A 26,426-nucleotide genomic window follows, 5' to 3' on the forward strand; every position below is an offset into this window, starting at 1 on the left:
GGAGCTGGCAGGCAATTAGCTTAATTAAGCATAAAGACTAGAAACAAATGGAAATAGCTAGCCTCAAAAAAATTCTACCAGCACCTCTAAATTAGGATAAACATATTATATATACACATGTATTTTTTTATCTAAACTAACTAAAAGTGAAAATGACAAGTTGTGGTCTTACAGGGAGCGACATTCTGGAAGTACGGTACCTGTTTGCTACTGCTTCTAGTCTTTATGCTAAGGTAAGCTATCTGCCTGCTGGCTCTAGCTGCATATTTAATGTACAGACATAAGAGTGGTATCACTCTCCTACCCCCAGCAGGAAAGCCATTACAGTGTGTTTCACAAAATGTGGAAGTATTTATTCAAGCACATCAGTTTGCGATTGTGTCAGTGTCAATGTTTATGGTGCGTTCCATTTTAAATAGGAAGTCAGAATTTCCACAGGATTGCCTGAAATTGAATTTCCATCTTAGAAAATCAGGAGAACCTCACCGACCCTGAACTCACAAACCAAGATGGCTGCTCCGTGCATCAACAGTAGTGAAATCTGTAGGAATACACGGTTTATTAGCACTTCTGTCTTATCCCTGTCTCATTAAATCACACAGTACTGTCCAACTTCTATCTATAGACATGTTGCAATGGTTTTTGTATCTGCAAAATACCATTGCTATCAAGTGGTAGCGCTAAAAAATGGCTAACCTGACTGGGCCCCGACCTCCAACTTCTGAGGTATAGTGTATGTTTGACATATGTATATATATATATATATATATATATGACTAAGCTTTTAACCAGAAAAGAACATGTTGTATATCAGTGCTGAGCTGGCAAAAGTGCTTCCACCCAGCAGTGATGAATCGCCGATTGACCCTATGTACTGAACACCTCTAAACAATAACTAGGCTACCATAAACACACACTTCACCGTGTTTCTATTGTACAGTGGCTGGGTATTTACCTATATACAGTGAGGAGTCCTTCCTGTGGACATGGTCATCGATGTAGGACACTCCCAGAGGCTGGACAGGTGTGGCTCCAATGCCCAGCAGAACCTGGGCTCCGATCAGCAGAAGGTACATCATGTTGGTGTTGGCTCTGTTGCCACATTTGAACCCAGAGTCTCGGTTTTCTGACCTGGAGTTGTTGGAGCAGACGTCCCTGCCATCCTCTGCGTGCCATGAGTCTCCGGCCTCATACTCATACTGATGAGTCAGGAACTCCGGCAGGGCTGAAAGCAATGCTCCCAAAGCCATGACAATCCCACCGCAGCCAATCAGACGGGGTCTGTGGGCTTTGGCGCCAAAGTAGCTGACAAAGAGGATGAGGGCCAGGTTGCCGATTTCGAAGCTGCTGGCGATAACGCCCACATCTGCACTCTGGAGGTTGAAGCGTCTCTCCAGAGTGGTCAGAACACTTACCTGTCAGAAAGACAGAGAGCAAGTGTTACAGTGTTTCTATAACTAGCAGCCTTCTAGGACTGCCAATGACATCACAGAAAACCCACTAACTTTTGAATGCACTTGATTTTATATTCAGCAATTAATAATGCATTGTTCCTACACTATTAATTACTGCACCAAGCTGTAAGTATTATAGTACATATTTTGTATAATGTTTGTGTCAAACATTAAGGCAGGGCGTAGGCAAAACAGGTACTTGAACCAAGAACAGCAACCTGTTGATGACAAAGTAGCTGAGTTGCTCTGCTTCTTCATCCCCACACTCCTTCTCCTCCACCCAAGACAACCCCGAGGCTAGCCAGATACCAACCTGGGAAAAGGGGTATGTGTGTAGCTTTAGGCAAGAAACCTCATGCAGCTGTTGTAATTATGAAACAGACACAAACACGTCGTACCAGCTGTGTTCTTGGTGTGTATAAGTGATCAACTTTATCTACAGGACTGATGATAAAAGCACCCGGTGCTCCTAATGGCATGTGTTGTGTTGCTGTAAAACGAGAAAGTTTGTTTATTAGAGTTCATGAAACTGCGTCAGAGACCGCTCGGCTCTAATTGGTTGTTTTCCTTTGGCCGCGTTCGAATCCTGCAGAACCCATTAGCAGCACCCAGGGAGCACCAGGTGGAGACAGAGGTACATGTTTTTTCACAGTCTGTGTCATGTAGTTCTGTCTATATCATATGGCAAAAACCTATTTTTATAAAAGTGTATGCCTTTAAGCTTATCAATTCATTTTATCCATGCAGGCATGTTTTTTTTTTCATTGCAAGTCGAACTGCTGGAAAATTGCAACAAGAAGGAGTCATGGCCGAGAGGAAGAAATCGTCCAAAGTGTGGCTTCTTTCTTAAACATCTTTCTACATAACATGGGCTTTGAGTCCGGGAACGCCATGTTTTTTACACTCTACGAACAACTGCTACTGGTTCGCAACCGAGCGTCACGTCCGTTCTAGTAGTGTGGTTAAGATTCACCGATGCGAATCGAAACCGATTTGAACGTTAATATGAGACTACATTGACACTTGGATATGAGGTTCTGAATCGGTTGACTGACGCTCTGCTGTTTCTGCACAGAGTCTCTGTGCTCCACTCTCACAAAAAGTAGAAGGTCAACGCTAGACTCACGTGACAGATATTGATGACAGTATAACATTAGACCAGCAATGAGCTATGGCTGCTTGTGAGGAAGAACAACATGGCAGACACAGTTTACAGCGCACCATCAAATCTCAAAATCGGAAGTTTGGTAGATATTTGGACTACAAAAGAGGGAAGGACACTCGACAAAAGTCTAGCCATTTGTGAGGTCTGTAGAACAAATCTTAAAACTCACCTGGATGACGAGGATTATGTGGATGCTAGTAACAGAAGCGTCGCTAGCTATTGAAAATATTCGGGGCTGTAGCACGTACAAGTATACATGCGCAATCACGAACGCATGAGCGGGCAAATGTTATTAAAATGTTCCACCTTTTCTAAGGTTGTGTAACCTACTTTGACAAGTCTACATAGATCTACTATGATTCAACTGTATAGGCTTTTTCTTTGTGCGATTAATTTGCACTGTATTTTCAGAATTCAGATCATAAAATAGCTGCATTGACACTGAAAACCTGTGTAGGCTGAAGGCAAACAGAAAATTAATCAGGAATCAATAAAGGAATCGATAATCAGAACCAATAATGGTACTGGTATTGATAAAGTAAATCAATATCAATATCAATTCCCATCCCTAATTGTGGTAGAAGAGGACTGCTTATGGGTTAACCAGTACAACACATTCTTAAAAATATAATATTCATATAACTCATATGCATAGCTCCCTGGCATAGGACATAGTCCAGAGGTCAAAGAGTCTAAACGACAGGATTAAGATTTAGTATTGTGCTGCTACAAGATTTATGTATGGCCCCATAGGGTGTGTAGGAGAACAGCTGCTTTACACCTTTTATATTCCAGATTTAGACATTTAAGTCCAATCCACTCTGATGTTTACAGACAATATGGGTATTTGTGGCGCTTCAGAGAAAGGCTGTCCATTTCAATCTGATGAATACAGACCAAGCCATAGAGCAGTGTCAGCAATGATCTTCAGTCATTACAGCTTTGTCCTCTTCCAAAGTTTAACTGTCTTTTTTTTTGTGCTACTGGGGAAAAAAGAAGACAGTAAACACACAATGTCAACCAAGAAACAGGCTGAATTAAAGACAGAGAATAAAGGATGATAGCATTATTTTAGAGGATGGGCAATGCTTCTACTGTGCTTTTGTCTGCGGCAAGATTTGCAAAAGGTGCACTTTTTGGTTTGGGATGCTGGTTTAAAGGCGGAAGATCCACTGCAGTCTTCAAGGTAAACACTAATGCACTTTAAATTTGTGACTGGTGCAAAACACATTAAAACCAACTCAGTCGTGTTTGTGCCAAGCTGCAGTCTTCACCAAACACCAAACATAATGGAAGAATGGTTTTTGGCAAGTTCTTCTGTTTCTAAACAAAGCCTCCTTTTCAGCATCTCTACTAGGAAATGTTCCCTGTGTAAAGTATGACTGGATCCTGGAGATCATGTTGCTACAATTTAGGCCTTTTGTTGCCTTTCTCATCTAAGCCAGCAAGCAGAAGCTGCACCAATATAAAGGTCAGATCTAATGAGAATCAAGAAACTGGCTTTTGACCTTGTCTATTCTCAAAATCCTTCCTGGACTGATGTGATGATATGACGGTGAGGGAAGATGGGTTCAATGTGTCATGTCCCTCGTGAAGAAGAAAATGAAACCTGCATGTGCAATTATTTAAAGTATCAAAACTGCTTTGATCAGCCAAATAATACTCCTGATTAAAGAGGCATCTTTCATATTTAGCCTATACAGATTTACAGTACAGTGGTCGGGCCAACTCTGATTAATGCAGGTACAGTGGACACAAATACAGATATATTAAACTGTGGTTGACTTTGGCCACACCATTATCAGCTGCCAACACACTTCAAAATGCATTCATATCACATTTATTCAAAAACAATGTGCTATAAGTATGTTTGCTCTTAAATTTATTTGAAATCATTGTATTATTATTTTCATTTGGCCTCTAAACTCATGTCTATCTGCCCTTCTGATGAATATTCTGATTATATTGACATCCATCTAAAGATCTCAATGCACATAATAGCATGTTTTGGGGATCACACTGTCACTGGGAATGCTGTGCTGTGAGTTTCAAATAAAAGGGAGCTTTTTTGAAAATACAATATAAGATTTTCTAGCTTGTGTTGTGGTGATCACGTCATCTCCTAGGCCTATATCCTCCAGTGTCAAAGGCCTCCTGCATCCCTGAACCATCCGGCTGCAGAATGGAGCAGAGCCGGCAGGTTGGATGGATCTCCTGACCAGTGTTTCGTAACCTGCTCTCTAACAGACCATCCAACGCATATACAATTCACCAACAACAACCTGGAGCCTACGGCCGCTGTGACGCGTTTTGTGTCATGCAGATGGTGCATAGGCCTGATGGATAATACGCAGCAAGTCATCAATCAGTCAAAGCACCGCGTCCCATGGCTGCTGGAGGATGTGATTATTCTAATGTGATCAGAATAATAGGATTATTAACCGCATCAGCAGAGGCACCGCATCGTTACTCACTGTGTGCCTGTGCCGGTTTGAAGGGCGCTGGGTTAACCCGATGTTACCTGAGATAGGCTATATGTTCCCTACATTGTGTCCGCGGTGTCCGTTCTGTAGAAAACTCACCAGATAGGCGCCCACGGTGCCCTGTGCCAGCATGAGCGCACATTCCGACACCAGGAAAATCTTAATGTTGGAAAAACACGAGGTCTTCTTCTGGTTGTCATCCTGCTCCGGGTCGTCGGTGCTGCTCCGCTCGGTGCAGATCTGGTTTTTAACCTGCATCCTTCGGCTCAGGCTCCGGTCGGGTTGGACGGCATGAAACTGAACGGGTCCGGTCCGGAGGAGAGCATCTGGTTATAATGACGAGCTGCACTGCAGGAGAACTGCGAATCTCTTGTCAATAGCCCGTCTAGGCTGGAATACACTGCGAGAAATACTGCTGTCCACTCAGCATTACGCACAGTCAGTCAGCGACCTCTCTTCACCGCCCGTCCAGCCAGTGCGTATCGGCTGTATCATATTTAAATACGTAGGCTACGCATAGGCTGTATGAATGACGGCTTCTAATACCCGACGTAGAACTACAGGACGCTGTTACCCCACATCCGGGTTGTTACATCTCCACCCAGGACCGGTACCGACAGGATTTGTTTTCTCAGCCCGGATCCGAACCGCAGCTCTGCGTCCTTTAGGCGGTTATGATGCTCCTCCTCCTCCCATCCATAGACCAAAGACCTCTCTGTTCCTCCCCCTCTCCGTCAACGTGTTTGCCCGCATCATCATTTTACCTGTGCAGACTTTCAGCTTTATCATTGCCACAAAATATGCAATATTTCATCAGAACCCCGACTGAAGGATTCCCGTAAGCGCACACTGACAAATCAACCGGATGTCAAATGACAAAGCACTTCTTCTTCACTTGTATTATTCTTTAGAATTCATATTATTTAGCACAATGTTTTCACTCTCAGTGATCCACTGCTGGCTGCACAACTCTGGCTGTTTTCTATTTTATTTTCACTATAATGTAATCCACCAGAAGTTATCCCAGTTAGAGAAGGTCACTGCTGCCCTCTGATTCATCATCTGGGGAGGTGCAGTGTCACTGAACCCCACAGCTTCTCTATTGGAGACGGTTGCATTAGGCTGCTTCATAGTGTGAGTGAAAAGTGACCATGAAATTAAGAGATGTTGATGAAGATGCTCAGTCACCATGGTCATGATATCTAAGTAAGAAGTCAGCAGCGACTGGATTTGCTGACGGTAGAGTAAAATCTTCTCGGTATGAGATCAGAGAGAAAAAAGTCAGTCAGGTGGGTTGATGTATGGTGCTACCACTCTGTGCCACTGTTGCTCCATTGTGTTCAATTGTATTTCCCCTTTAAAGTTGACATACGCTTATCTAAAGGTAATACTTGTAATCTGGGTTTCCCCTAGAACAGGGGTAGGCAATTCCGTTCCTAGAGAGCCACTGTACTGCATGTTTTAGGTTTCTCCCTAACCAAACACACATGAGTCTAACAAGAATCAAACTGTGACAAGCGTCAGCTGCTTGATAACGAGCAAATCATTAGAATCAGGTGTGTTAGAGCAGAGAGAAACCTAAAACATGCAGGACAGTGGCTCTCTAGGACCGGAATTGCCCACCCAGGCCCTAGAACATGTTTGCATGCTTTAATGTTTAACTAGAATTACCGCCTTGCAGTTGTATGCCTCCGTCAAAGAGTCAAGTTGCAGTTTACACCTGTCCAGACTGATGTCTAGTGAAGACTTTGAATGAATTTCATAAAATGTTCAAATGCATTTAAAAAAAAAAAAATGTGGATCCTTCACACACATCTTTAACTTCTGTCCCTGAGTTATGGCACTTAATAATGGACAGAAACATGATGTCACAGTGAAGTTGACCTTTCATCGTTTGGATATGAAATGTCATCTCTTCATCAGTTTATCCTATTACACATTTGGGTGAAATTATTAGCAGAGGTATTCTTGAGTTATGGCCAAACAGGTTTTTTATTATGAACTTACTTTGACAAAACATCCCCTCCAGGGGTTCCTCAGATAGCCAGTCGCATTCACAAGAATGGGACGGACACCCCGAAAAACATAACACCGCTAAGGAGCCATGTCGTTAACTGAGGGAACGAGTTACTAAACTGAGGGAACAAGTTACTAAACTGAGGGAGCGGATTACTAAACTGAGGGAGCGGATTACTAAACTGAGGGAACGGATTACTAAACTGAGGGAACGAGTTACTAAACTGAGGGAACAAGTTACTAAACTGAGGGAACGGATTACTAAACTGAGGGAACAAGTTACTAAACTGAGGGAGCGGATTACTAAACTGAGGGAAAGAGTTACTAAATTGAGGGAACGAGTTACTAAACTGAGGCAGCGGATTACTAAACTGAGGGAGCGGATTACTAAACTGAGGGAACGGATTACTAAACTGAGGGAACGGATTACTAAACTGAGGGAGCGGATTACTAAACTGAGGGAACGGATTACTAAACTGAGGGAACGAGTTACTAAACTGAGGGAACAAGTTACTAAACTGAGGAAGCGGATTACTAAACTGAGGGAACAAGTTACTAAACTGAGGGAGCGGATTACTAAACTGAGGGAGCGGATTACTAAACTGATGGAACGAGTTACTAAACTGAGGGAACGAGTAACTAAACTGAGGGAACGAGTAACTAAACTGAGGGAACGGATTACTAAACTGAGGGAACGAGTAACTAAACTGAGGGAGCGGATTACTAAACTGAGGGAACGAGTTACTAAACTGAGGGAGCCGAGTACTAAACTGAGGGAGCGGATTACTAAACTGAGGGAACGAGTTACTAAACTGAGGGAGCCGATTACTAAACTGAGGGAACGGATTACTAAACTGAGGGAGCGGATTACTAAACTGAGGGAACGAGTTACTAAACTGAGGGAGCCGATTACTAAACTGAGGGAACGGATTACTAAACTGAGGGAATGGATTACTAAACTGAGGGAATGGATTACTAAACTGAGGGAGCGGATTACTAAACTGAGGGAACAGATTACTAAACCGAGGGAACGGATTACTAAACTGAGGGAACGAGTTACTAAACTGAGGGAACGGATTACTAAACTGAGGGAGCGGATTACTAAACTGAGGGAACGAATAACTAAACTGAGGGAGCGGATTACTAAACTGAGGGAACAGATTACTAAACTGAGGGAACGGATTACTAAACTGAGGGAACGAGTTACTAAACTGAGGGAACGGATTGCGAAACTGAGGGAGCGGATTACTCAACTGAGGGAACGGATTACTAAACTGAGGGAACGAGTTACTAAACTGAGGGAACAGATTACTAAACTGAGGGAGCGGATTACTAAACTGAGGGAGCGGATTACTAAACTGAGGGAGCGGATTACTAAAGTGAGGGAGCAGATTACTAAACTGAGGGAACGAGTTACTAAACTGAGGGAACAGATTACTAAACTGAGGGAACGGATTACTAAACTGAGGGAACGAGTAACTAAACTGAGGGAACGAGTTACTAAACTGAGGGAACGGATTACTAAACTGAGGGAGCGGATTACTAAACTGAGGGAACGGATTACTAAACTGAGGGAACGGATTACATAACTGAGGGAGCGGATTACTAAACTGAGGGAACGGATTACTAAACTGAGGGAACGAGTGACTAAACTGAGGGAACAATTTACTAAACTGAGGGAACGGATTACTAAACTGAGGGAACGGATTACTTAACTGAGGGAGCGGATTACTAAACTGAGGGAACGGATTACTAAACTGAGGGAACGAGTGACTAAACTGAGGGAACAAGTTACTAAACTGAGGGAACGGATTACTAAACTGAGGGAACAGATTACTAAACTGAGGGAACGGATTACTAAACTGAGGGAGCGGATTACTAAAGTGAGGGAGCGGATTACTAAACTGAGGGAACGAGTTACTAAACTGAGGGAACAGATTACTAAACTGAGGGAACGGATTACTAAACTGAGGGAACGAGTAACTAAACTGAGGGAACGAGTTACTAAACTGAGGGAACGGATTACTAAACTGAGGGAGCGGATTACTAAACTGAGGGAACGGATTACTAAACTGAGGGAACGGATTACTTAACTGAGGGAGCGGATTACTAAACTGAGGGAACGGATTACTAAACTGAGGGAACGAGTGACTAAACTGAGGGAACAAGTTACTAAACTGAGGGAACGGATTACTAAACTGAGGGAACGGATTACTTAACTGAGGGAGCGGATTACTAAACTGAGGGAACGGATTACTTAACTGAGGGAACGAGTTACTAAACTGAGGGAACAGATTACTTAACTGAGGGAGCGAATTACTAAACTGAGGGAACGAGTAACTAAACTGAGGGAGCGGATTACTAAACTGAGGGAACGGATTACTTAACTGAGGGAGCGGATTACTAAACTGAGGGAACGGATTACATACCGAGGGAACAAATTACTAACCTGAGGGAACAGATTACTAAACTGAGGGAACGGATTACTAAACTGAGGGAGCGGATTACTAAACTGAGGGAACGGATTACTAAACTGAGGGAACGGATTACTTAACTGAGGGAACAGATTACTAAACTGAGGGAACGGATTACTAAACTGAGGGAACGAGTAACTAAACTGAGGGAGCGGATTACTAAACTGAGGGAACGGATTACTTAACTGAGGGAGCGGATTACTAAACTGAGGGAACGGATTACATACCGAGGGAACAAATTACTAACCTGAGGGAACGGATTGCTAAACTGAGGGAACGGATTACTAAACTGAGGGAGCGGATTACTAAACTGAGGGAACGGATTACTAAACTGAGGGAACGGATTACTTAACTGAGGGAACAGATTACTAAACTGAGGGAACGGATTACTAAACTGAGGGAACGAGTTACTAAACTGAGGGAACGGATTACTAAACTGAGGGAACGGATTACTAAACTGAGGGAGCGGATTACTAAACTGAGGGAACTCATAACTAAACTGAGGGAACGGATTACTAACCTGAGGGAACGCATTACTAAACCGAGGGAACGGATTACTAAACTGAGGGAACTCATTACTAAACTGAGGGAACGGATTACTAAACTGAGGGAACGGATTACTTAACTGAGGGAACAGATTACTAAACTGAGGGAACAGATTACTAAACTGAGGGAACGAGTTACTAAACTGAGGGAACGGATTACTAAACTGAGGGAACGGATTACTAAACTGAGGGAACAGATTACTAAACTGAGGGATCTCATTACTAAACTGAGGGAACGGATTACTAACTTGAGGGAGCGAATTACTAAACTGAGGGAACGAGTAACTAAACTGAGGGAGCGGATTACTAAACTGAGGGAACGGATTACTTAACTGAGGGAGCGGATTACTAAACTGAGGGAACGGATTACATACCGAGGGAACAAATTACTAACCTGAGGGAACAGATTACTAAACTGAGGGAACGGATTACTAAACTGAGGGAGCGGATTACTAAACTGAGGGAACGGATTACTAAACTGAGGGAACGGATTACTTAACTGAGGGAACAGATTACTAAACTGAGGGAACAGGTTACTAAACTGAGGGAACGAGTAACTAAACTGAGGGAGCGGATTACTAAACTGAGGGAACGGATTACTTAACTGAGGGAGCGGATTACATACCGAGGGAACAAATTACTAACCTGAGGGAACAGATTACTAAACTGAGGGAACGGATTACTAAACTGAGGGAGCGGATTACTAAACTGAGGGAACGGATTACTAAACTGAGGGAACGGATTACTTAACTGAGGGAACAGATTACTAAACTGAGGGAACGGATTACTAAACTGAGGGAACGAGTAACTAAACTGAGGGAGCGGATTACTAAACTGAGGGAACGGATTACTTAACTGAGGGAGCGGATTACTAAACTGAGGGAACGGATTACATACCGAGGGAACAAATTACTAACCTGAGGGAACGGATTACTAAACTGAGGGAACGGATTACTAAACTGAGGGAGCGGATTACTAAACTGAGGGAACGGATTACTTAACTGAGGGAACAGATTACTAAACTGAGGGAATGGATTACTAAACTGAGGGAACGAGTTACTAAACTGAGGGAACGGATTACTAAACTGAGGGAACGGATTACTAAACTGAGGGAGCGGATTACTAAACTGAGGGAACTCATTACTAAACTGAGGGAACGGATTACTAACCTGAGGGAACGCATTACTTAACTGAGGGAACAGATTACTAAACTGAGGGAACGGATTACTAAACTGAGGGAACGAGTTACTAAACTGAGGGAACGAATTACTAAACGGAGGGAACGGATTACTAAACTGAGGGAACAGATTACTAAACTGAGGGAACTCATTACTAAACTGAGGGAACGGATTACTAACTTGAGGGAACGCATTACTAAACTGAGGGAACGGATTACTAAACTGTGCGCACAGTTTACGAATGTAAACTCAGGTTGCTACATAGCTTTTTCTCAATTGACACGCTATTTTACTGTCTGTTTGAACACTCTCTTTAAGTTTGCTCTGATTGGTCAGCATTTTCAGGTCGTCTGCATCTGCGTTCTTGGCGTCTCTGCACTAACATTGCACCCGGGTAAAGACTTTCTTCTTATATACTGTATAGTGTAGTTGTGACATCACAACAGTACAGAAGTCCTGACGGCTCCTTTAAAGACAGTTTCTGAATACAGGCTGTGTGCATTTTCTGTGCATTGAGTGTTTTGATACTTTCACAGTATTTATATACAGTAGCACCTCAACCTTCTTTAATCATTCAATTAAATAGACATGGAAATCTCACTATTTAAAATATGGGACCTTAAACACTAAGTGTTTAGAATATTATTTTCAAATATCTCATTCCTAAGCAGTTGGAAGCAAGTGAAACTCTTAATTTCCAAAGTTCACGTCCGTTTTCTCACTTTACATCGTGTAGAACTTCTATCACTGAATTATCATCACAGTGCAAACCCATATGAAAGCTTCACTTTATTTCCTTGTGGGGTCCAATAAAAAATGTCACACTGAAATGACATTTAAGGGAGCTGCAGTGCATGTTTGCCACATCATCAGCACCATATTTACCTCCCTTTAGTATGACTGCAATTGTATGCAGCATGCTTTATTTAAGGCCTATGTATGCACTTTACAATAAATGGCATAAAGGTTATGTTCTATGGAGCAGGGGCATGCACGCAATGTTATGGTAGTTTTAGCCTAGGTAATCTATCTTCATGCGTGGCTGAAGTATCCTCAGCAGGCTTCAGGGTGGTTAAAAATTCAACACTTGCCACACAAGAACTCCATTACACACATCAGCTGCCCAATGTATCATACTGCTGTAGCTGTTCTACATGAAAACATTCAAGTGAAACCCTCTGGTGTCATTGTGGACAAATGCTCAGGGACCATTATAATCTACACCATATTTATTTTATGATGTTCAATGTGTACTTTAAACTGATATATTTTGACAATTAAGGTGGTATGACTGCCTACCTTAGAGTGATTAAGTGATAAGAAGGTGGTGTGTACAGTATTTTGTTAAAGGGCATATCTGGACAATATACTTAAAGGTCCCATATTGTGAAAAGTTATATTTCTATGTCTTTTTTTTATAAAGCAGGTCAAGGCTCTATATAAATACTATGAAAGTATTAAAACGGTTAATGCACAGAGAAATGCACACAGCCTGTATTCAGAAACTGTGCCTTTAAACGAGCCCTCAGGACTTCTGTACTGTTGTGATGTCCCTATATTTAGGTGGAAAGTGCTGCGAAAGTGCCGTTACAGTCATTCCTTGGCTGTAACGACAGTGCAGGGACACAAAGAGCACGGATGCAGAAGACCAGTAAACACTGACAAATCATAGAAGACTGGGCTTTTTCAGTAGACAGCAGGTAAAACATATTCAGACAGACAGACAGTAAGAGAAAAATAAGGGTTTTTGAACATTAAAGCATGTAAACATGTTCAAGTAGAAACCAAAAATACAAGTAATAACCTGAAAATTGTCCTCTTTAATCGCTGCTATTATAACTGAAATTGTGTCCTCTGTAACCACAAAGCCATGCCTGCCAAACGGTAACAACAGCCATTAGGCTTTTGCCCAGTAAATGACTGTGCTTCTCTCTTGTCCAAATAAAAAATAATCACAGGACTACTATTACATGTGAAGTGCAAGCTATCCATCTACAAGTACAACAGATGTAGTGTAACACCATTGTGCTATTTAAAGTGAATGCCTCCTGGCATCCTGAATGTGACGGTTGAATTAGACAATCAGTATCTCCAAAAGGGCTCCTGCCTATAATACTCCCAGTGGCTGTGGTTTGAAGATCGTGAGTTACCAAATGTAATATACACTGGTGTTTCATTCTAGCCCCAATTTTCTTTCTTATTTTTTTTTTTAAATAAAAAGATATTTAAGCGTTTGTCTGGTTTGGTTTCACGGATCGGACTGATGGGGTCATCCACACTAGAGTTTGTCATGCAGGAGAAATGGAAATGATAGCACAGTTGCAGGACAGTGTGCCCCAGAGACAGCAATAAGAAAACACAGAGCACAAATCCTCCATCATAACTGTGAAATAAGAGAGCGCTAAGTGCCAAGGTCACTTACCACTCACCCCACAGCTTTTGGCTGACAATATTCTTTGGACCATTCAGATGCTCTATCAGGACCAATTCAATAGCATCTGAAGCAGCACAATCTATCAGGCAAACTGTGGACTCAGCAGGAAGAGCGTCCATTTCTCATGGAGTCACTCGGGGTGATTTAAGATCAACCACAGCGCCTGCTGATGCAGTGCAAGCCAACTGAAGACATTATTTTAGGATGCCTCTTAATCACAAGGTCCACGGAAAGAAGAGTGCATTCATGCGTTTATCCTGTAACAAACACATAAATTACCAGAAGACAAATGCAAATTATGCCAGAGACTGTATTTAATGCTAAAACCTTTTATTTTCCTCGTAGGTTTTGAGTTTATTTTTTAGAAACAACTGTATTTTTTTGGTGTTTTTGCTATCACTTACATACTTAGTACCATATATATTTTTTCTGTGATTGTTGAAAATCTCTAAGAACTTTTATGTCAAGGGAGTGACATGAAAACCAGTATGGAGCTGTGCTGATTTTTTTTTTCAACATCAGGCCATTTGTCCAAAGGACTAAGAAAATACTCCAAAAGAGGGTTTACAGCATCTTATGCTGTGTTTAAAAATGATCCCCAAAATAGTAATAACAATGTAAAAAACACAATATCAAAAGATGCAAAAATCATGTGAAGTAGAAATGTGTGTTACTTACCTCTGTAATAAATGGTGAAAGCACAAAGCACATATCACATCACTTTCCAGGTGTTTTTTTTAGCGGAACTAGAAAAAAAATGTTGGCTGCATAACATATCAGCGATAAAGTGACTTAATGTCATTCTACTCTTGAGCTGACCGGACATTTCAACAAATTACATCGTCAAAATAAGTTGCATAACGTAATATTCAATGAGGTAGATTTCAGATTTACAATCTGTATACTGAACTAGCTTTTGAGATGTTTTACACAGCTAAATGAGTTTCTATGAGGACTGAGCTGTAAAACAACTCTCATGAGATCTGTAGCCGGGATCTGCGGCATGGGGAGGCATTCACGCGCCATGCCCCCCCAAACGAGATATTGGCTCCTTCCTTTTGGATTGCATTTGGTAATTGACTTGAATGGATTTTTACTTCGAGAGGAGCTGGTACCTGGGCCAGTTGGTAAGTCTTTCAAAACACTCTTTTAATAAACTCTGAGTTCACTAACTACGTTGAAAAACAGAATACACAGAAAAATAACTCTCTTGATCGCTTATTTGATGTATATAAGTGCAGAAAAAGACCATGGGATGATTTTAACTGTGTGCCAACAATATAGTCCTATTTTAGTATAGCCTATCCACAACTATGACTAGGCTTGATGTAGTGTGAAATACATTTGCTGCCAACTATTTTCTAGTTATTGTGTGTGGTTTTTCTGTTGACTGATCTGTATTTCATGGTGTTTCCATTGGGTGTCACTGATTCCGGAGTTGGAAAAACTCTACGCACGGCTGATAATTGCCGTAGGAATACACACGATTCTCCACAAATAATATTTCTAGAAATGCAAGGTTTGATAATGTGCAGTATGCCACTGCACATTTTACCACACATTTCTGCCTGTCTACGCAGGGTTTTTGAGTGCAGCAAGCTTTTTAAATGAGGCCCCTGGAACTTTCTACCTGATCAATTGAAATTTGCTGCAAAATTTTTTAAGAGAGTTACCAACATTTTCCTGGTCAACAAACCTGTACTCATGTCTAGTTGCCGTAGCTATGTTACAACTAAATGTGTTTGATTGTATCTTGTTGTACTTACCTTATACGGTATACTCCTTTTTACCTTTTGCTTTATTGTTTCTCGCTGTACTCAGTTTAGCTTCTTTAGCTCACTGTTTTCCTCTTTTCCTCTTTTTACCCTGTGCTTTCTTGTCTCTTGCTGTTCTGTTTACCTTTTTATTACCTCATTTTCATTCGTTTTAATCTCTATTTTTAACAAAAGTCCTTCTAGCGATGGATTTTGCAAGTTAGCATCTGCTGTAAACACTATGATACTTGCATTGGATAGCTGTTCTCAGTTTGTCTATCCACACTGTATCTGTCCCTATCAAATGAACCATAAATAACATAATAAAAAATAATGTACATGATATATTGAATTCGGCAGTGCATTTGTCGAAGCAAAGAACCTGTATACAGACAATATATTTTTGAATTACATTATACAAGCTACATAAATGTCAGCTTTTTAACATTATCATTGGGAGCATGCTAACAAGAACATTTAGCCCAAAACACTGCTGTGCCTTAGAACAGCCTCACAAAGCCATGATAGATTTAGACTCTATGTTTTATAGTTGAATTCAAGAAACAAGTAGAATATTTAATCATATACAAAACTTAACTGTTTGGAAAGGACAAAAACAGTCTCACAGGGGCACACACTTTATGTTAATTAAATAAGGAGTAACATGGATACTACATTTTCAATGGTGGTAATAGGAAATGTTTAGTTAAACATTTCCCATCTAATGACCAAAGAAAACAAACCATGTTTAAAAAGCAGGTTTGTCTGTGGAGTCCTCCCTTCAGTGGTTTGTTCAGGCCTGGCAGTGTAGATCCCAACCCATAATCCCCCTGCAGACACACCTGCACAGGAGAGTATAAAGACCCTGGACTGAACTGAGTCCAACATCAAACTTCAAGGAGTCTCTCCACAGAAGCTCCACAGCCTCCAGACAGACCCTGAAGATGACTCCCTCTGCCAGCCTGCTGCTGCTGCTCCTGCTCGGCCTCTCTCAGGCACTTCCTCTCCAGGAGGAAGGAGATGAAGAAGAAGACCCAGACAACGTTGACATCTCCACCAGAATTCTGGCGGCCAACAACGGCACAGATGAGATCCTGTTGGAAGGAGACTTGCTGGTTCCCAGAACCAGAAACGCCATGAAGTGCTGGTACCAGAGCTGCATGTGGAAGAAAGCCTCCAACGGCTTGGTGATTGTCCCCTTCCTCATAAACAATCAGTTCACTGCTTATGAGAAGCAGAAGATCGAATATGCTTTGAAGGGCTTCCACAGCAGTACCTGCATCCGCTTCGTCTACCGTACAAACCAGTACGACTTTATCAGCATTGAGAGCAGAACTGGATGTTTCTCTGCTCTGGGCAAAACAGGAGGCAAACAGGTGGTCTCTCTCAACAGGCAGGGCTGCCTCTACCACGGCATCATCCAGCACGAGCTCAACCACGCTCTGAGCTTCCTGCACGAACAGACCAGGAGCGACCGTGACTACCATGTCAGGATCCACTGGGAAAACATCAACAAGCAGATGGCCTCCAACTTCTACAAGCAGGACACCAACAACCTGAACACTCCCTACGACTACACCTCTGTCATGCACTATGGAAGAACAGCCTTCACCATCGCAAACGGGAGGGACACCATTACCCCCATCCCCAACCCCAACGTCCAGATCGGCCAGAGGAAGGGCTTGTCCTATTGGGACATTGTGAGGATCAACAGGCTGTATGGATGCCAGTAACAATGCTGATGCTAAACGCAGAAAATTCCCACTTTTTCTCTTTCTTTTTACTGTAATTACTCAAAAGCTAATGCTAATACTTTGGAATCAACGCTAAACATTTCAGTTTCTCTCACTAGATTATTTTGAATGTTCTGACAACTGAGAATATATCACTCCCCATATTCCCTGACTGTCTGTAATAAAAGATAATACAAAAAGAACGTTTAATGTCTAGTGTTTTTAATTATTGTGTTTCTGCAACAACAAAAAAAACAAATGCATGTATTAGCATAAACATGTCATCATTGAGATATGGGAATGATTGCTCTGTGTTTTCTGTAGGAATCCCATGTACTTTGTTTATAAAAGAAAAAAAGGCAATTGTCTCAACAATGATGAATATAGTCCAGACCAGAAAATGTTTTCAGGTGAAAATAATTGTATTCAAAAGTAAAATAATGCTTAAAATGGAAATAGAAATCAGATTCCAATTGAGATTTATGGGCATAGACATGTTAACATCCTAAATGTATTCTGGGACTTGATACTGCCTATGCCTGTATACAGTATATTCTTAACTGATCCAGCTCTAAGACATAATAAACCTATAAATGATTCTCAACAAAAGTAGTAAACTGTAGTTCAACTCACAGGAGATCTGTAGCAAAAAGCTGCGTTTTAAACTATACAACACACACAAGTTATTACAACATCTCTAAAGAATGAAAACAAGTCATCAGCCTAGTTGTTTGTTAAAATGTCAGATAAATGGAGGAACAGGACCCTCTGATTATGTAGTATATCTGGCTATGTTAATAAGGCCTTCCAAAAAACTCTGCTTTTGATAATAATTAATCTAGATATTTTATCATGTTTGATAGTTGAAATAATTACTGATTATAAATTGATTATTTAACTGGAGTAAAACAAAGCTACTGGTACTGTATCTGTAATTATGACGAAAATAAAGTTGGTTTGAAGGATCTATTAAAGGCCCTGAACACCCACACAGGTGTTTTCAGTCTTTCTGGCTGATAACACCTCTGCTTGGGTTGAAGGTGGGCGGGGCCTTAATGAGAAATATTTGGATTACTCCAATATTTTGGCTTTAAGACCTAAAGATCTTCCAAACTAAAGACATTCTTATCAGCCTCAGCTGGAACAAATATCAACAGGAAATTTCAATAAGACATATACTGTATTCACATATAACTCTGTTTAAAATAAGGTTGGTTGGACAAAGAAACTCTAACAAGAGATGTTGTTGTTGAAGACTAGATAAAGAGTTCTCTTCTCATTCCCAGGGAATTGAATGCAATCATTTTTCCAAGACCCTTGCCGTTTAATACTGACCCCTAAGGCACCCATGAAGTTGTAATCCGTTAGAATTGAAATATGTTGTTTCTAGTGGCTGCTTTGGCGGTAAGATGTACCTGTAGGCGAGCATCTAGGAACTATTCTCCCAGAGTTCCTTTGGAAACTGAACAGCGTCGACTGTCAGTGTTGGGAAAGTTCATTTCTACATGAACTAGTTCAAAGTTCAGTTCACAAATTTTAAAATGCACTAGATCAGTTCATAGTTCATTATTCAAAATTACGAACTAAGTTCACAGTTCCAAAAATGAACTAGTTCATAGTTCTTTTTTCAATATGTTGCTGCAAGATATTATTTTTCAAAATTATTGCAACAGTTTATATAGAACCACATCAGCATATATTTTTAACTGTTTAAACACTAAAGCTATGAGTCAGATTTCATCTTCATATCCAATTTTGAATCCTTATCCAACCAGAGTTTACATTAGAATTGAGGGACAGCATTTCCACATTGTTGCTTTAACACTTTACTGCTGTTCATTCAGTCCACACACGAGCAGCTGCAGCTTTCACACCTACAGTATATTCTCAAAACCATGAGGAAAAACTTGACGCCTGAATGGTCTTTTTTTAATGAGGAATTATAAAAAGGAAAAAAAGGACAGTAATCCTTAAGGTGTAAATGTTTTTTAATTCTAATAATTTTCCATTTCAGTACTTTCCTAAAAAAGGAATACTGGAATCCTGGAAAAATATAGCAGGTTCAACAAACAAGTTACATCAGTAGTAAACCGGGAACCAGGGTGAGGTAGGAAATTAAGGTTAAACTTGAAATTAAGTTTATGAAAGCCAGGCTTTCCTCTTTGCTAAAAGGCTGCAGGTCTCTGAAAATATACTGCACCACCACGTTGTCCAGCTGTGGTTGGGAGATGACCATGGAGCTGCTTCTCTACACAGTTAATAGGATTTGGGTCGATATTCTGTTATTATTGTATTTCAATTTTTTATTTGCTTGCACAGGCCTTGCAGTGCCGGGTTCTTCCGTTCAATGTGCCGTTTCAGGTTTGCTGTTGATGTAACTAAGGTACGTTATTTTTTTGAAAGCCGACCGGCAAAGTTTGAACAGAAACCTATGATTGTTCCCATCCTCACCAACCTCGTCATAATACTCATTTAACCGAGAATACAACGCCTTCTTGCTGCTTTGCTTTGTCCGCTACACGTTGCTGTCGCTTCCATGCTGTTTTTTTTTTATTACGCATGCGGCTGTGCGACACTGGCGGCTGGTGTTGCCAGATTGGGTGTTATTTCCACTACATATTAAGGCCTGTTTACAGTGTGTTTTAGCATAGGTTGCGCCTGAAAGGCTTTATATAAATCTGACACCCTACTAAACGAAGTTAAACTGAGAGAAGGTTCACAGTAACTATGCTGCCCTCGGCCTGCGTTACTGGTGCAGAACTAGACAGCTAGCGAACAGTTCAAGAGAAGGCAAGCTGAAGTGTGATTTTGTCCTTTTATTTTCTTTCTTTCATTCTTCATACACTTCTCTTTACTGTAAAACTGTAAACAGAAAACGAAATAAAGATACATGAATCTCACATACTTAAACATTTCCACATGACATGAATCTACACACAATCCAGCGATCTATTTTCAACCAACACAAAACGTGACCTAGCATAGCTAAGTAGAATGAGATTAGCCGACATTTCCAGGCAAAGTAAACATCATTTCAAGAGCCAAATAGATCAAAATATACAACAAAATAACAATGCAATTTCGTTTACAAACTGAATCTCACACAAAGGATTACTTACAGACTAATATTGTCCAAGGCTCGAGTGTGAAAAGATATGGATTGCGAGAGAGATGAAGTCCGTGGCTATACGGCAGAAACACTTGAAAACACTGACCGGAACTAACAGGAAGTAGAATTGCGCAGTAGGCGCAGTAACCCGTAAAGGTCCACTAGGTGGCGGTATTCACCATAAGATTTACGTGGGTGAAACTAAGCTCAGACATGAAATTAAATGGAAGGCAGAACACTCCCCCTTGGCGTATAACTAATATGCCACTACAAGCTTTTACTTAAACACAAAATACACAATAAGTTCAAAAGGATATGGTCTTCTAGCTTTCATCAGAAAGCAGAACGACGATCTCTCAGATGGGTCTCAGAAGGACTTTAACAGTTCCGTCTCTCACGATCTTTACTTCCGCCTTCCGGATCCTCTTGTCCCGGCTCGGCAGCGTGTTGACAATCACTCCCACAGGCCATTCGTTCCTGTGGGCTCGACTGTCTTTGAGCAAGACGACATCGCCGGTCTTGACACTTGGTCTTTCGTCGGTCCACTTTCAGCGGCCCTGCAGCGTGGATAAGTAGTCTCTCCTCCATCTCTTCCAGAAGGTGTTTGCGAGGCACTGGACGTGTTTCCACTGCTTCCCATGCAGCTCAGCCATCTGAAAGTTTCCAGAGGGCGCGGAGACGGTGCTCATCTTCTGGGTCAGGAGCATTGCCGGGGTAAGGACGGTGGGCTCATCTGGGTCGGAGGACACAGGCACCAGGGGTCTTGCATTCATTATAGCCATGACTTCGGCCATAAGAGTGCTCACCGGTCCGGTCTGGAGCAGCATGGCATCCAGGATGCGCCTGGCGACGCCGATGAGTCCTCCCAAGCCCCCCCCATATGTGAAGAATGGGGCGGGTTAAAGACCCAGGAGCACCCCCTGCTCTGGAGGTAAGTTGAAACTGAGGAGTCTTCCGTGTCGATGCCCAGCTCTTTACAGGCACCGACAAAGTTAGTCCCTCTGTCGGAGCGGAGAAGCTTGGCCGGGCCCCGGATGGCGAAGAATCTTCTCAGGGCATTGATGAAGCTGTCGGTGGTCATGGACTCTATGAGCTCGAAGTGAACAGCCCTGGTGGACAGGCATGTGAATATCACTGCCCAGCGATTGCTGTCCGCGCTTCCTCCTCTTGTTCTCCGAGTCATAATGGCCCATGGCCCGAAGACATCAAGGCCTACGTGGGTGAAGGGAGGCTCTGGAGTGAGCCTGTCGGGAGGCAGGTCGGCCATCTTCTGTTCTTGCAGGCGCCCGCGTAGCTTGCGGCAGATCACGCACTTGTAGATGACAGAAGACACCAGGCGCTTACCTCCGACGATCCAGTATCCAGCTGCTCTCACAGCACCCTCCGTTATGTGACGCCCCTGGTGCACTACTTGTTCGTGATAGTACCTCACCAGCAGTGTGGCGATGTGGTGAGTGTGTGGGATAATCAGAGGATGCTTCTCTTCCGTTGGCAGGCCTGGAGCGGACGAGATGCGACCTCCGACCCGCAGCAGGCCGCTTTCATCGGTCACTGGATTGAGCTTCTTGAGGGGACTCTGCTTGGGAAGTGCCTTGCTCTCTCTGAGGCACTCTAGTTCCGTTTTGTAGGCATCGTGCTGGACTGCACGGATGATGACGCTCTCTGCGTGGGACAGCTCGTCCGTGGTGAGTGCGTCCCTGAAAGAGCCCCACCTGTTGCGCGATGAGTTGGGTGGACTGCCTCTGAAAGATGCGGCAACATGGATCAGCCTGGCTGTAGCTTTGCAGAGGTTCCTCCAGCTAGAGAACCTTTCGAAGCGCTGGGAGCCCAGAGGAGCATCCACGGCTCTGGTAGCTAGAACTGCAACCTCGGGTCGGATCTCTGCGTCTGCTTCAGGTTCCAAGAGGGTGAAGACGTTGTGTTCTGGAGGCTCCTTTGCGGTCTCGCGTGAGAGGAAGCTGGGCCCGGAGAACCAACTGCTTTGCTGTAGCTCTGCTGCTGGCATGAACCTTGTAGCGTGGTCCGCAGGATTCAGGTCCGTGCGGGTGTAGGACCACTGGTCTAGATGGGTGGATTGCCTGATGCGGGTCACCCGGTTGGCTACGTAGACGTAGAATCTTCTTGACGAATTGTGAATGTAGCCAAGCACGATTCTACTGTCCGTGAAGAACCTGACAGCGTCCACGTCGATGTCCATCTCGTCTCTGATCAACTCGTAGATCTGGACAGCAAGCACGGCCGCACAGAGCTCGAGGCGGGGGATGGTGTGAGCAGGACGGGGGGCCAGCCTGGACTTTCCCATGATGAAGCCCACATGTGGTTTGCCGTCAGCGGTGACTGCCCTCAGGTAAGCGACGGCGCCTATGGCTACTGTGGAGGCATCGGAGAAGATGCAGAGTTCTCGCCTTGAACTTGAAGTCAGTAGCCCGGGGATGTAGCACCTCTTTATGTGCAGGTCTTCCAGAGCTTTTAGTGAGTCCTTCCACGTGTTCCACTGAGTCTCCTTCTCTGGGTTGAGTGGAGTGTCCCACCCCTGCTCTGTTGACAGTTCTCTCACTAATGCTTTTCCTTGCATTACGACAGGAGCGACGAACCCCAGGGGGTCGTATAGGCTGTTGACCGTGGACAAGATACCTCTTCTTGTGTACGGCTTCTCTTCCCGGGACACTAAGAAGGTAAAGCTGTCCGCTTCCAGGTTCCAGGATAGGCCCAGGCTTCGCTGGAGGGGGAGAGGATCGACGCCGAGTTCCAGGTCCTTCAGGTCCTTGGAGCGGTCTTGTTCAGGTAAGGCTTCCATCACCTGCTCGCTGTTTGATGCTACTTTATGCAGCCGTACGTTCGACTCTGCGAGCATTTCTTTGGTTCTTGTGATGAGGTCTATCGCTTGCTTGGGTGTGGCGACAGAGGTCAGCCCGTCATCGACATAGAACTGGCGCTCCACGAACTGTCTTGCATCGGAGCCATATTCCGCTTCGCCTCTCTCGGCGGCTCGCCTCATGCAGCAGATGGCGATGGCTGGGGATGGGGTATTCCCAAAGACGTGGACTTTCATCCGGTACTCCACTACCGGCTTGCTGAAGTCGTTGTCCTCATACCAGAGGTAGCGGAGGTAGTCTCTATGATCGTTTCTGACCACAAAGCAGTAAATCATTTGTTGCACATCTGCTGTAACGGCGATTGGCTCTTTTCTGAATCGAAGGAGCACCCCCAGGAGGGTGTTATTCAGATCAGGGCCGCTGAGGAGCACGTTGTTCAGGCTGGTGCCTTGACATTCGGCGCTTGAGTCGAACACTACTCTTATCTGACCCGGCTTCTTCGGGTGGTACACGCCGAACGTGGGCAGGTACCAATGTTCTTTACCCGGCTCCAGGGGTGGCGCGCGCTCAGCTTGGTCGTTGTCCAGCATTCTCTGCATGAACTCGGTGTAGTGACTTTTCATTTCTGGCTTTTTCTCCAGAGTCTTCCTGAGTGACGCTAGACGATTCACTGCTTGTTCCCGGTTGCTGGGGAGGAGTCGTCGTGGCGACCGGAACGGCAGGGGTGCTACCCAGCTGTGGTCGTCATCCTGGTAGACCTCCTTGTCCATGATGGTCAGGAACGCTTTGTCGTCCATCGACAGCGCTGGTTTGTTGTCGTCTCTCGAGCTCTCGAAGATGGAGTGCCCCAGCCCATCTGTGCTCGTTGCCTGGTCCGGGTCGTCCTGCTGGGTGGCGGAGAGACATTGGTGGCGGTGTGACTTGCCACTGTAGTCCTCCTTCACGTGGATGTTGTTCGGACAGGGACAGAGAAAAGATGCTCGACCGTTGGGTAGCACACTTGCCTTGTACACGTTGGCTTCGGCTGGTTTGTGGACAGCATCCAGGCAGGCTTCGCCCACGATGACCCATCCTAGGTCAAGCCGTTGCGCATAAGGAGCGTTGTGTGGCCCGTTGATCTGCTCCAGTACCTTGTGGACTCTCAGGATGTCCCTTCCCAAGAGCAGGAGGATGGGTGCGTCTGGGTCCACAGCGGGGATCTTGTGCGCGACTGGCTGGAGGTGTGGGTGGTTGTATGCCACGTCCGGTGACGGGATTTCTGATCTGTCGTCGGGCACCATGTCGCACTCGATCAGCGTGGGGAGCGGGAGTTGCAGTTTCCCATCCGTGGACTCAAGCACGAAGTTGCTGGCTCGCCTGCCGGAGGTCTCTGTAGTCCCCGAGCAGGTTCTCAGCGTGTACGGTGCTGGGCTGGCTTTGACACCGAAGAGGTTGAAGAACTCTGCTTTGGCGAGAGACTTGTTACTCTGCTCGTCCAGCACTGCGTACATCTTGATTGCTTTTTCTTTTTTCCCTGCAGGAAAGGCTTTAATGGGGCAGATCTTGGCACATGAGCGTGGGGTGTTTGCATTACCGCAGACCTCGATGCAGTAGTTGGACACGGCTGCCGGTGTGTCCTCCGTTGGCTCCCCGCTTTCATCCTTGACTGCTTTGGCGTTCTCTGCAGGTGGCGGAGAACCAGGGTGGAGAGCTGCTATATGTCTTTCGCTGTTGCACTCGGTGCATTTGGTGGGCGCTTTGCAGTCTTTTGCGAGGTGCTGAGTTGACCCACAACACTTGTAGCATATGTGGTTGTCTATGAAACAGCGCTGCGTGTTGCTGGACATAGTTACCGGCTCGTTCCGCTGCATTGAGGGGCCGTCCTGGAACGTATGGCCCATGGCGCTTCTCCCCGCTTTCAATCTCCTCTTCCTCCTCGTATGCGGCCGCTTCAGCTTTGCGTGCAGCAGCATTCTTTTGGCAGCTGAGGAGGTGGAGATTGGCTTCGAGTTCAGCTTTCTGTATCATCATGCTGGCTTCTTTTGCAGCGAAATCTAGCTCTGCCTGTGCAGCTTTTAGTTTGGCGCGTGCCATGGCTCTGGCAGTTGACGTTGATCTCCTGCTGGAGCAGTGTGAGGGGTGATGGGATGCTTGTGACTGGGCATCTTGTGGTGTATGAAATGGCTCTCCCCGTTCAGTTGACAGGTGAATATCTGCTGTGGTTGGCTCTACTGGAGCTCCACCAGTTGCCTGTTCGACGGCATTCTGCTCTGGGCTGATTGAGTGTTCGCTCATGACTTCTTTTTCCATCCTAATCTTCTTACTTGGGCCCGCCGCGCTGTAGTCTTTTTACTATGCTGCCCTCGGCCTGCGTTACTGGTGCAGAACTAGACAGCTAGCGAACAGTTCAAGAGAAGGCAAGCTGAAGTGTGATTTTGTCCTTTTATTTTCTTTCTTTCATTCTTCATACACTTCTCTTTACTGTAAAACTGTAAACAGAAAACGAAATAAAGATACATGAATCTCACATACTTAAACATTTCCACATGACATGAATCTACACACAATCCAGCGATCTATTTTCAACCAACACAAAACGTGACCTAGCATAGCTAAGTAGAATGAGATTAGCCGACATTTCCAGGCAAAGTAAACATCATTTCAAGAGCCAAATAGATCAAAATATACAACAAAATAACAATGCAATTTCGTTTACAAACTGAATCTCACACAAAGGATTACTTACAGACTAATATTGTCCAAGGCTCGAGTGTGAAAAGATATGGATTGCGAGAGAGATGAAGTCCGTGGCTTTACGGCAGAAACACTTGAAAACACTGACCGGAACTAACAGGAAGTAGAATTGCGCAGTAGGCGCAGTAACCCGTAAAGGTCCACTAGGTGGCGGTATTCACCATAAGATTTACGTGGGTGAAACTAAGCTCAGACATGAAATTAAATGGAAGGCAGAACAGTAACGCTCATCAGGCTGAATACAGTAAGTTCAGAATAGAGTAAGTTCAGTTCAACTTCGCCCAAAATATGAAATAGTTAATTAACTATCGTTCAATGAATGTGTTCAGGCACAACAATGTCAACTGTATGTCGTCCTTAGATTGGCAGCTCTCAACTCATAGTGTGTTGTGAATCCTTCATATGCTCCATATGTCTGTTGATCGACCATTGTGAGTCAGCAGTAATGAGACGATCCTGACTCGGTTAGACACATTAGGTGCGAGCCTGACTCGGATGTCAGACTGGAACGTTCTCTTTCTTTGCACTTTTA

The 26,426-nt window shown here is 43.8% G+C and overlaps 2 protein-coding genes across 2 annotated transcripts in view; one reads left to right on the forward strand and one right to left on the reverse strand.

Moving 5' to 3' along the window:
* Nucleotides 1-5,360, reverse strand: part of LOC310961093 (solute carrier organic anion transporter family member 3A1-like) — a gene marked incomplete at both ends in the record, with an annotated part of 31,756 nt that extends 26,396 nt beyond the window's left edge. The window contains 2 exons of the mRNA XM_083933053.1: nt 956-1,415; nt 5,202-5,360. Coding sequence (XP_083789179.1) covers nt 956-1,415; nt 5,202-5,360 — 619 coding nt within the window. The remainder of the gene's footprint in view (nt 1-955; nt 1,416-5,201) is intronic.
* An 11,087-nt stretch (nt 5,361-16,447) lies between these two features.
* LOC310956474 (high choriolytic enzyme 1-like) lies at nt 16,448-17,236 on the forward strand (the record flags this gene model as incomplete). Its single annotated transcript, XM_083926701.1, has 1 exon — nt 16,448-17,236. The coding sequence occupies one exon, from the start codon at nt 16,448-16,450 to the stop codon at nt 17,234-17,236; it is 789 nt and encodes a 262-aa protein (XP_083782827.1).
* Between the last annotated feature and the right edge of the window lie 9,190 nt (nt 17,237-26,426).

The sequence above is a fragment of the Echiichthys vipera genome (assembly GCF_963691815.1).
Source record: "Echiichthys vipera genome assembly, chromosome: 1".
Taxonomy (NCBI): domain Eukaryota; kingdom Metazoa; phylum Chordata; class Actinopteri; order Perciformes; family Trachinidae; genus Echiichthys; species Echiichthys vipera.